General features: G+C 45.8%; 1 protein-coding gene across 4 annotated transcripts in view; it reads left to right on the top strand.

Annotated features, from left to right (window-relative positions):
* Positions 1-12,822, top strand: part of LOC122556804 (dihydropyrimidinase-related protein 3-like) — a 270,164-nt gene that overhangs the window by 107,408 nt on the left and 149,934 nt on the right. For all 4 annotated transcript variants that reach the window (XM_087995490.1, XM_087995488.1, XM_087995487.1 and 1 more), the window contains exons 2-3: positions 4,968-5,056; positions 10,642-10,826. In XM_087995490.1, the coding sequence (XP_087851616.1) occupies positions 4,968-5,056; positions 10,642-10,826 (274 nt within the window). The remainder of the gene's footprint in view (positions 1-4,967; positions 5,057-10,641; positions 10,827-12,822) is intronic.

Below are 12,822 nucleotides of genomic sequence, written 5' to 3'. Positions count from 1 at the left end.
TTTGTCACTCACTGGATCAATATCCTGAAACTCCCTCTACAACAGGCTTGTGGATTACCTCCACCCCAAAGCGGTTCAAAAACATGTCTTGCCATCACCTTCTCTTGGACACTTGAGCCAGCCAAAAGTGGCTGCACCCCATGAAGGAGTAGAAAGAATCCAAGTGTTGTCTCACTGAAGTCTGGTGTAATTGTAACATGGCTTTTTTTTATTCTTACTCCAGTACCCCTTCTGACAAATCATAAAATCCCTACAGTTTGGAAACACGCCCTTCAGCCCAATATGTCCACACCACCTTTCATTTCTTGTTGTTGGACTGCCATGCTAACTTTTCATGTGCAACCAAGTCTCTCTCAACATCAACATTTACTACCTTCACACTTCTGCTGTCTAACAACGACAGTTAGTTATTTTGCACTTCCCCACAATGTTGTTCTTCTGCTGATGTGTTACCCACTCTGTCCAAATCTCTGCTGTAGCCTTTTTGCTTTGTGTCCCCAGAGCTTGCATTCCCCTCGAGTGTCGAACTGTGATGATCCACTCTGTCTCTTTGCTCAAAGTCATCAATAAAGACAGTCATGCCTCCCGTTTTGTGGATGAGTGTTAGGTTGTGCTGGGCCATGGACGGGGAGACCACTAAAATATGAGTTTGCTTAGAGCTGTCATCGCTTTATCAGCCTTGTGTTTGTCAGCGTGGCCTCTCCTGTATTTTATGGGCAAATTCTGTTCTCTTCTTGGACTCATTAAACCAAGAGACTCCTTGAAGTTGGCGCATCAATCAAGCCTGAAGTGACTGGTTTCATATATACTTCAGACCAGACTTTTATAATAACCTACAGGAATCCGAACCTTTTATTATAAACATCTAGCCCACAGGGACAGTAAAGAAGTATTGATTAATTCCTGTCCTCTCCTCAACTCATAAACTGCATTTCCCTTGCATGTAAATCAAAGATCAGAATTACTCCCATTGAAAACGTACAGCTTTAACTTAACTGCCCGCTCCATTGCTTTGTTCCATGTGTATATAAGCAGACGGGACTCTGCAACTCGCTGCTTTGATATAGTTTGTTCACGTGGACACTGAAAAGTATCATTGTCTCTGGACTGTTGACTAATGTTCCGAAAAGGATAGGCTCAGAGTATGGTGAACTGCTAAGCGGTCTACTCGGCTTTTATGTTTAATTTACAACCAGGAACACAAGAGTCGCAAAACTGCGCATTCACTGAAAACACACAAGATGCCCACTGTGATCCACCCCATTAGGCACTGTGTTGAGCTGTTGTCTTGTGAACTGTAGATCGAGTACCATTATGTTCACCATTCATGGGAAGCAGTGTCCAGAAGAGTTTTGACCTTTGTTCAACTGTGAACAAAGTCATTTTGGAAAGGAACAAGACTTGAAGAAACCTTTTGTTATGCCCAGATTCTGAATTCTCTCTAGCAGCGCTGAAAATGAGGCATTGTTAAAAGACTTGTTGGATCCATGCTCTGACCTATTTTGGCACCCTCTTACCAGTGTCGACTATAACTGCGTTTATGTTGTGCCTGAGTATTGTGAAACATTGCAAGAGCCTATCGACAGTTCTGCACAGGTGTCCTGCAAATTGCCTTGCTTTTGTCCTCTCTCTCTGACTGAGGTTACATCTCATTCCATAAGTGCTGGTGGGCTTCCAGAACTTAACCCAAATGGTCTGTCTTGACCTCAATGCTGAACATAGTCATACAGGACAGAAACAGACCTTTTGGTGCAACTAGTCCATGCTGAACATAATCCCAAACTAAACTATTCCCACCTTCCTACTCCTGGCCCATATCCCTCTAAACCTTTCCTATTCAGATATCTATCCAAATATCTTTTAAATGTTGTAATTTTACCCAGATTCCTCAGGAAGTTTGTTTCACGCATGAAACACCCTCTGTATAAGAAAATCGGCCTCTCATGTCTTTTTTTTAAAATCCCTCTCCTCTCACTTTGAAAATATGTCCCTAGTCTTGGAATCCTCATCCTAGGGAAATGACAACTATCATTAACTCATAATTTTATAAACTTCTATTAGGTCACCTCTCAACCTCTATGCTCCAGTGAAAACAAAAGTCCCAGCCTATCCAGCCTTTCTTTATAACTCAAACCTTCCACACCCAGCAACATCCTGGTAAACCTCTTCTGAACCCTCTCCAGCTTAATAATATTCCTGAAGAAGGGCCTGTGCCCGAAACGTCGAATCTCCTGTTCCCTGGATGCTGCCTGACCTGCTGTGCTGTTCCAGCAATAAAGTTTCAACTTTGATCTCCAGCATCTGCAGACCTCACTTTCTCCCCTAATAATATTCTTCCTATAGCTGGGCCACCAGAACTGGACACAGTATTCCAGAAAAGGCCTCACCAATGTCCTGAACAACCTCAACGTGACGTCCCAATTCTTACACTCCAAGGACTGAGCAATGAAGGGAAGCGTGCCAAATGCCGTCTTAACCATCCTGTCTATATATGACACAAAGAATTCTGTCCGGAACCCCCTAGGCCCTTCTGTTCTATAACACTATCCAAGGCCCTACCATTATCTACAGACAACTTGGTTATTGAGGTAGAGGAACAATCTCAGTGATGCTGTCCTCATCCAATGTTCACTGTCTGCATTAATCACTGCTCATCAAGCAAAATGTTATCACCAGACTTCCTATAAAATGTGGAGGGAGGCATGTGATGTTGACTTTGATTCATTAATTGGTCAGAAAATATCAAATATCAATGTTTGAAGCATACTTTTCCAAGCTTGAAATGTTTCCTGAGAGCCCATATTGGATGATATCACTGGTGATGGTAGCAGGAATTATTATAATGGAAACAATTAGAGGTTCCAAATCGTGTTTAATGTTATCTTTGAGTTATGTAACCTTGAGTATAGTTTTCTTTGAATGATCATATTAAAAGGCAGGCTCATGGGACCTGTGCACTGATTTTGTTTTGTTTAATGCACTCCTGGATTCATGTTAAATTTATTTTTGGTCTGGTGTTTGTTTTTATGAAGTTTATGGGCTATAGCTCTCCCTTTTGCCAAACTCCGGCTTCCAAACTGTACAACAGTGGACATCCTCCTTACTTTTTCCGTGTCCCTTGTCCTTGGGCTTCCTGGGATGTCCTTTCATCTGCGGAAGGCTTTAGATCTTGAGTCGAAACCTACTGGAAGTTAGTTCACAAGACCATATATCAACCAGAATAAAGGAGATTTTTTTTTCTGGAGCAGATTGAAGCAGCCCATATTCAAATGCAACAAGATCTGGACAATATCCAGGTTTGGGCTGATAAGTGCTGAGTAACATTTGCAGCACACCAATGCCAGGCTATGACCATTATCAACAAGAGACAATCTAACCACCGGCTCTGGACATTTGATGGTATTACCATCACTGAATCGCCCCCGTCAATGTTCTTGGTGTTTTCGTTGACCAGAACTCAACTGGACTCATCACATAAACACAGAGGCTACAAGAGCAGGCCAGAGACTAGGAATACTGCAATGAGTGGGTAAAAACAAGGGCTGCAGATGCTGGAAACTAGAGTCTAGATTAGAGTGGTGCTGGAAAAGCACAGCATCCGAGGAGCAGGAAAATCGACGTTTTGGGCAAAAGCCCTTCATCGGGAATAGCGGCAGGGTTCCTGCAGAGTGGGGAGATAAATGAGAGGGGGGTGAGGGTGGGGCGAAAGTAGCATAGAGTAGAGACTCGCTAAGGTTCTTGTAGAGAGAGGAGGAAAACTTCTTCAAGGCAGGCATCCTTGCAAGAGGATTTGCAGTAGGATTAAAATCAAGTAGGTAAAAACAAGGACTTCAGATGCTGGAAACCAGAGTCTAGATTAGAGTGGGGCTGGAAAAGGATGCCTACATTGAAGAAGTTTCCCTCCTCTCTCTACAAGAACCTCAGTGAGTCTCTACTCTATGCTACTTTCACCCCACCCTCACCCCCCTCTCATTTATCTCCCCACTCTGCAGGCACCCTGCCTCTATTCCTGATGAAGGGCTTTTGCCCGAAACGTCGATTTTCCTGCTTCTCGGATGCTGCCTGACCTGTGCTTTTCCAGCACGACTCTAATCTAGATACTGCAATGAGTAACTCCCCTCCTGACTTCCCAAAGCCTGTCCACCATCTGAAAACAACCAATGTTGGAGATCAAAGTAGGTCAGACAGCATCCATGGAGCGAGAGCAAGCTAATGTTTCGAGTCTAGATGACTCTTCATCAGAGCAGATCCTGTCTACCATCTGCAAGCACAAGCCAGGAGTGTGATGGAATTAATATTCACCATTATTTCAAGTCTATTTTCCAATAACCAAATTTAAGTCTGTTCAAGGAAAAGTTGCCAAAAGAAAACACATCTGTTTAACGTTCAGAATTGGAATTTCTACAGCGTGGAAACATGCCCTTCGGCCCAACAAGTCCACACCGACCCTCTGAAGAGTATCCCACCCAGATTCATTATCCTGCATTTCCCCTGACTAATGCAGCTTACCTACACATCCCTGAACACTACCGGCAATTTAGCATGGCCAATTCACCCAACCTGCACATATTTGGACTGTGGGAGGAAACCAGAGCATCTTTAGGAAACCCACACAGACACAGGAGAGCATGCAAACTCCACACAGACAATTGCCTGAGGATAGAATCGAACCCAGGTCTCTGGCGCTGTGAGGCAACAGTGCTAACCACTGAGCCATCATGCTGCCCTTACAGTGCAGCATCTTTTCTCCTGGACTGCTCACAATGGTTTCCTCAGGATTGATCCTAAAGAGAATCTGGCAAGGTTGGCAATGCTGACGGTCTACATTGCTGAGTTTCCTTTAAGGTGTTTCACAAATCATAGCAATCCAAGCTTGGGGACCAGATTTGGGTTACAGATGTCCCCAGAATCGACTGACTTGTGTTTTGATTAATAAGCTGGAAATAACAGTGAGTTTCTGTTTACAGAGTGACCGATTGCTGATCAAGGGAGGCCGTGTTGTCAACGATGACCAGTCTTTTTATGCTGATCTCTACATGGAAGATGGTCTCATCAAGTAAGTGCCATTTTCTTTGTCCCATCACCTAAATGAGAAATGTACTTGGAACGCCTGTTCTTAGTCTGTGTCTAGGTTTTGCCCTCTGGCAAAATTATTGCAGCACGCAACAGCAGTGGTTATATTGAGAGTTGGTGTGCTCAGTTGGCTGAAGGGCTGGCTTGCAATGCAGATTGACGCCATTCTGCTTGGGGCCATGATATATGACATTGGGTCAAGTTAGAGGAGGAGGTCAACGATCTTAATGTCGATCCCAATATATCATGGAGCACCTCTCAATGTCAAAAGTGATGTCAAGGTTGTAATCGATCCAGTTTAGTCTCGAGCAATGCCAAGGAGAATTGGTGGTGTTATTTGGGGAAGGGAGGTTGGAGGTCAGTTGTAAGTCAATTACAACCCACCACCTCTGGTTCAAAAAGAAGGCCTAACGCTTACCTATGGTAGTGCTACAGATATTTGGGAAGGCTTAGTTTGGCGTTAAGGCACCATTGCTATTGGTGGTACCCATAAGCCAAACACCATCTATTGGCCTTTCATGGTTGCATGGACCAAAGGCATGATGCTTTAAATAGAGTGAATTTGTGAACTCAGAGAATAGCTTGGCATCAAAGACCAAACAGTGAGAAGCATCTTGACCTTTTTTAGTGGCATTTTGATTTGTGTTTGATGGATCATCAGGTCACTGGTTACCAGCGGTCTGTGAGCAACAGGGTTCAATTCTGTTTTGGGTTTGAGGTAAGTCAAGATAGAAAAGTGAGGAGAGCAGTGGGATGGGCGAAAAACTTGGTACAGAAGTCTTATGATACCAGCCAGTCACACTGCTACCTCTCCTGATACAGGTAGTAAGTGTTAGTGGGAACTCTCCCGGTTAGTGGTATACAGAGCAACCTCGGTTATCCAAATGAAATGGGCGGAGAGCATTTTGTTTGGATATTGGATAGCATTTTTGTGGGACTTTGAGATCATGTTTGGATAATCCAAAATTCGGATGATTGAATCTGGGACTGAGTCCTTCAATCAGAATTGAAATCACTGCTGTCCCGTGATGCCAACATGATGGGGAAACGTCACAATCTCCAAGTTCCTTGCCCGAATCTTCAGGGCAGCGCGGTGGCTCAGTGGTTAGCACTGCTGCCTCACGGCGCCAGGGACCCGGGTTCGATTCCAGCCTCTGGCAACTGTCTGTGTGGAGTTTGCACATTCTCCCTGTGTCTGTGTGGGTTTCCTGCGGGTGCACTGGTTTTCCTCTCAAAATCGAAAGATGTGCAGATTAGATGGATTGGCTTTACTAAATTTCCTCTAGTGTTTAGGATGTGTAGGTTAGTTGTACAAGTCAAGGGAAAATTTAGAGTAGTGGGGAAGGGTTACTTTTCGGAGGGTCAGTGTGGACTTGTTGGGCCGAAGGGCCTGTTTCCTCACTACAGGGATTCAATGAATTGTGTACCAGCCTGGCTTGCACTTCAACTACTGACTCATCATTACTGGGTTTACATTTCAAATGACTACTCACTGTGGGACTGAGGTGTTCTACAGGTGTTTGAGGAGCTTTCTTCTGTCCCCAGTATCTGGCAGGATTTAGAAATACTGATAGATAAGACATCAGGGAGATACTTCTGGAATCTTCCATGCATATTGGTTAGTCTGTGGCGAGAGTTTGGAATGAGTTGGCATGCACGAAGCTTTTAACAGGATGGGCGTATCCAATAAGTTTTTATCCCTGTCTCTATACTGTAACCTTTTGTGTGCACAGTGCCTTGTGCTGTTCTTTATCTGAAAATGCTTCAATTACTACAACCTTTGATTCAATCATTGGCCAGCTGGAAGCAAAATACAGGCTGTGTGGCCTTGTTCCCAGATCTGGCTGTTCTGAGACAGCCACCTCCTCCATTCAAGATAACCAACCCCATTGGAGTGAATGATAATAACAGTTCCCTCCTGGTCCCTGGGATTTCTGAACGTCTCCTGCTGCGTGCTGTATTTGTAATGACGGGTCCCACGGACAATTTGCGCCACATTAGTCAGTGAGCGTTGTTCATTGTTTAGTCAGAGTCATTTACTTTTTCCTTTGTGTAGTCTCCGTATGTTTCCAATTTTTGATTAGATTAGATTAGATTACTCATTGTGTGGAAACAGGCCCTTCGGCCCAACAAGTCCACACCGACGCGCAACCCACCTAGACCCATTCCCCTACATTTACCCCTTCACCTAACACTATGGGCAATTTAACATGGCCAATTCACCTAACCTGCTCATTTTTGGACTGTGGGAGGAAACCGGAGCACCCAGAGGAAACCCACACAGACACGGGGAGTACGTGCAAACTCCACGCAGTCACCTGAGGTGGGAATTGAACCCGGGTCTCTGGCGCTGTGAGGCAACAGTGCTAACCATTGTGCCACCGTGCCGCCCAAATCACACACGGTGCAATGTTAAAGGGAATGGGACTCCCTCTCTGGTTGTGGCATTGCCAGTGTGGCAATCAGTAAGTATGGACAGCAGGGGCTCAGCAGTTAGTACTGCTGCCTCACAGCACCAGGACCTGGGTTTGATTCCACCATTGGGTGAGTTTTCACATTCTCCCCGTGTCTGCGTGGATTTCCTCCGGGTGCTCTGGTTTCCTTCCACAGTCCAAAGATGTGCAGGTCAGGGTGGGTTGGCCATGGGAAATCACTCTGGGTGTCCAGGATGTGTTGAATTGGCCATGGGAAATGTAGAGATAAGAGTAGAGTGATGCTGGAAAAGCACAGCAGGTCAGGCAGCATCTGAGGAGCAGAAAAATCGACGTTTCGGGTAGGACCCCTTCAGGAATGAGGCTGTGAGCCTGCGGGGTGGAGAGATAAATGGGAGGAGGTGGGGTTGGGGAGAAGGTAGCTAAGAGTGCAATAGGTGGATGGAGGTGGGGGTAAAGGTGATAGGTCAGAGAGGAGGGTGGAGCGGATAGGTGGGAAGGAAGATTGGCAGGTAGGACAAGTCATGAGGATGGTGCTAACCTGCAAGGTTGGAACTGGGATAAGGTGGGGGGAGGGGAAATAAGAAAACTAGTGAAATCCGCATTGATGCCCTGGGGTTGAAGTGTTCTGAAGGCGGAAGATGAGGCGTTCTCGTTTTCCGCCTCGGAACACTTCAACCCCAGGGCATCAATGCGGATGAGGTGTGTGGGTCTGGGTGGGATGCTCTTGGGAGAGTTGGCGGGAACTCGATGGGCCGAGTGGCCTGCATCCACACTGTAGGAATCCTGCGAGGATGGTTGATTACGATTAATGAATCTTTCTTGCTGAGTTGGAAGTCAACTGGACAAGATCAAGTGTGTGGCATGATTTTCCCCCTCTTGGATCTGAAATGTGAAGTTGGTGCCTTGTGGTTAAAGCACTCCAGCACTCTTTCCCCCCACCAACCCCAGTGCCTGTGCCCAAAATGGGCATTGGGGTGTCCTGCATTTGCAAATTGTGTTTCCGCTACCAATGGTAGGACTGCTGTGTGAAATCAGTTATCAGACGGTTTGTGTGTGTGTGTGTGTGTGTGTGTGTGTGTGTGTGTGTGTGTCCCTTCCCATTATTCACCAGACTGCCACTGGACACTCATGGTTGGGGACCCTCCATCCTAAATAGAATAAAGTTTTAAAAATATGGCATCTTGGTTCCACATTGGACTGCTGTTAGGCTCCAGTTGATACACTCACCATGCAGTGATGAATTGGCTCCAGTTGCTTGCGAGTTTGGGGCTTGAAGCAGAATTTGGGATGGGCCTTCTTGATGTTTTTATGGGATGAAATCTCTCCTCCCATCCATTCTGTTCCACCTCCCTGCCACCCCTTCACTTCTCCCCAACACCCATCCAGTGAAGAGTACTAGAGTACGTATCTTCCACAACTCCTCTGGTAACCCCACCCGCATTAACCCCCTTCATCTGTGACCCAAGATAGAGCCCAGCTAGTTGCCCTTTGGATATGGAGTGGAATGGGGGGAGGTTTAGGGTCAAGCCACTTTCTTTCCTACTTTAATGTCCACCTGTGTCAGTCAAGACAAGGGTCCCTCCCTGTTTTTGTCTCATCCTGTCAAGCGACATTTATGTCAGTTATCACTTCCCTCATCAATCAGGGACTAAACCTAGGGTTTTTCTTGTTCTGCAACTTAGTTTCTCAATTGGGATAGTCTAGAGTAACTTCCCCAGTCATTTATTTTCCGTTAGTAATTTGCTCTAATCATCTCATCTGCCAGCTCAACCACAATTCATGACGATTAGTTTCCATTTGCTGAGATCATCCAGTGTGGTAACTTTGCTGTTTTTTTTCTCACGAGCCAGAACCGTCATGCGACTAATCGGAATGTGTCCGAAGGCTGCAGATGTCTGAGTGAAGGGAATTATTTGACCCCCCACCCTAACCCCACCAAGTTCATTCATTGGTCTGTCCCAAGTTGGCTAGATCCAAGCAGGGCATCACTGAGAGTGAGCAAGTGACCTCCCAGGCCCAGCTGATACAGGGAGGGGATTAAGGGAGGATTCAGCCTGGATCCCATTCACCGTTTAGTGACAGCTAATGGGTTCGAGCACTTGGAGGACAATAGCAAGGAAGCTTTGCTGCAATTGCTACCATTGGTGAAGTTACACTTAGAAGACGATTTGATCCCTGTACCTTTTGGAAGTTGCAGTTTGCAAGACCTGTGAGTCTTGCTGAGTAGAAATCTTACAGAATCACCTTCTGGATTTTCTACAGATACAGGGCGGCATGGTGGCTCAGTGGTTAGCACTGCTGCCTCACTGCGCCAGGAACCCGGGTTTGATTCCAGCCTCGGGCGTCTGTCTGTGTGGAGTTTGCACGTTCTCCCTGTGTCTGCGTGGGTTTCCTCCGGGTGCTCCCGTTTCCTCCCACAGTCCAAAAATGTGCAGGTCAGGTGAATTGGCCATGCTAAATTGCCCGTAGTGTTAGGTAAGGGGTAAATGTAGGGGAATGGGTGGGTTGCGCTTCGGCGGGGCGGTGTGGACTTGTTGGGCCAAAGGGCCTGTTTCCACACTGTAAGTAATCTAATCTAAAAAAAACCACTGACGTTTTGAGATAGTTCTGTCCATCAACTCTGTTCCCTCTCCAAACCTGCTGAGTATTTCCTGTTTTTACTTCTGGTTATTCCAGCTGTTACAAAACCGAGTAACTAGGGTGGAGGGCGATTTGCCTAAGTGCTTGTCCATTAGAAAGACTGATAATTGGCCAGGGTTTCCTGCTGTTAATCACTGTCCTGACATTCCTAGGATTGATGCATGAGCATCCAGTGACAGCATTGAATGTAACTGGGATGATGTTAGGGCCTATGTGAATGAGGAGCTGTTTAGACAATTGGAGAGCCAGTCAGACCCCCACACCCCACCCCCGACAGACTCAATCCCATCAGGAGGGACTCAAATCTGGCTGGAAAAGACACAACCGAACAACTTCAGAGCAGATTCTAATTTGGTGCGTGGTTTGTGGAATGAGATGGAGGAGAAGGAATGGGGACTTTGTTCTCTTGCGCAGGGCAAAAGAGAAAAGTGAGCATCTGATTTTTAAAATAAACACTATGAACCTGGGTGTTTGTTTTGTCTCTTACCACCAGACAAATCGGTGACAATCTGATTGTCCCTGGAGGTGTGAAGATCATCGAGGCTCATGGAAAGATGGTTATCCCCGGCGGGATTGATGTGCACACTCGATTCCAGATGCCCTACAAGGGGACCACCACCGCTGATGATTTTCTTCAGGGAACAAAGGCAGCTTTGGCAGGTGGCACCACGATGATAAGTGAGTCAAGCAGCTTTTCTGATTCACATTTCAAACCCCATTTGTTTCATGAAATGATGTTGCAACCAGCTCCCCTCAATGAGGCGTGCTGAAAAATGGAGAGAGCGCGGGTTTCGATCAGTCATGTTTTAGACCTGCAGCACCCCTCAATAACTCTACACTCCCTTGACTTTTGTGATGAATGTTTGCAATTACTAATGCAGTTTTGTTTTTGCCTTTTGGGGATTCACGACAAAGTTGAACTGGCTGCTTTTGTTTACAAGTGGAGTTGAATGGCTCAGTGGTTTGCACTGCTGCCTCACGGCGCCAGGGACTCTGGTTCAATTCCACCTTAGGCAACTCTCCGTCTGGAGTTTGTACATTCTCCCCATGTCTGCGTGGGTTTCGTCCCACAGTCCAAAGATGTGCAGTCTAGATGGATTGGCCATGCTAAATTGTCCCAGTGTTTAAATGGGTTAGCCATGGGAAATGCAGGTACATCTGAGTGGGATGCTGTTCAGAGGGGGACTCAACGGGCCGAATGGCCTGCTTCCACACTGTTGATGAGATTAGATTCCCTACAGTGTGTAAACAGGCCCTTTGGCCCAACAAGTCCACACCAATCCTCGGAAGAGTAACCCATCCAGACCCATTTCCCTTTTACTAATGTACCTAACACTATGGGCAATTTAGCATGACCAATTCACCTGACCTGCACATCTTTGGACTGTGGGAGGAAACCCACGCAGACACAGGGAGAATGTGCAAACTCCACACAGACAGTTACCTGAGGCAGGTCCCTGGTGCTGGGAGGCAACAGTGCTAATCACTGAGTCACCATGCTGCCCCACGGTGTTGGGATTCTATAATTCTTTGCTCATCACTTAGAAGTAAGTGATAATAATCAGGAATGAATTGCAAGAATAAATGAGGGCTCTGGTGCATAAAGCACAATTTTTCTTGTCTTCACGGTGAGTATTATGTGCAGAACGGGCAATCGTTGAGCTGTTGGGATATCCTGGCCTTGGGGGGAGTACAAAGAGGGAACTGACCACCTGAGTTATGAGGTTAGATCTATCAGGGGCATGAAGGGTGTTCGAGGGGAAAGGTAATTAAAATCCAGTATGGAATAGACACACTGAATCCCAGAGAAGATTTCAGTCTGAGTGTCTGCTCTGGGACAAACTGGGGTTGTAGATTCAAGCTCGGAATGGATGAGATGTGTATGTGGTGAAAGATGTAACTTTCCTCGATACAAAATGTTGGTGTTGAGGAATGTTCCACTAGTGTATAATTCCAAGCACAATGTAGAGGTGCCAGTGTTGGACTGGAGTGGGCAAAGTTAAAAATCACACAGCACCAGGTTATAGTCCAACAGGTTTATTTGGAATCACTAGCTTTCTGAGCGCTGTCCCTTCATCAGGTAGCTACCTGAATAAGGAGCAGCGCTCCGAAAGCTTGTACGTGCAAATAAACCTATTGGACTATAACCTGGTGTCGGGTGATTTTTAACTTTATCCAAGCACAATGACATTGCCAACTTCAAGAAGCCCTATTGAAGGGTGCGAGAGGTAAGTTGGTGAAATAAATGGACCTTATTTTTGTGGATGGACTTGGATTTGGGATTATCCCACTTCCAATTGGACCGTCTAGATATTGCCTTTTTCCTATGTCACATGTTTTGAACTTGGATTCCGGTTATTGTGAAACCGATAGTTATTTTTCTGACTAATGACATTATGACAAGTGGATTAACAAGTGTGACCTCTCAAACTGCGTTAGTACTGCTGATTAATTTACTTTAATCTAATCAGAAATGGTCCTCCACTACTTCCTAAAGACATTTGGATCATATTAGAGTCGGGTCTGGTGGTAGGTGATGTAAGATGAGGCAGTCTTTGTAAACAACATCTCCTCGAGCTTGCTTCATGAGGATAAGACAGCAGTTTCCAAACTGCTTTCGAACACAGTCCTATGTTGTGGAAACCTGTGTTTTTAGAATGCTCTAGAATTTCCC

The sequence above is a fragment of the Chiloscyllium plagiosum genome, unplaced genomic scaffold, assembly GCF_037043375.1.
Source record: "Chiloscyllium plagiosum isolate Xiang-an unplaced genomic scaffold, Cpla_swu_hap1 HiC_scaffold_16, whole genome shotgun sequence".
NCBI lineage: Eukaryota > Metazoa > Chordata > Chondrichthyes > Orectolobiformes > Hemiscylliidae > Chiloscyllium > Chiloscyllium plagiosum.
Note: the sequence above shows the minus strand (reverse complement) of the source record. Positions and strands in the feature narration are given on the sequence as shown.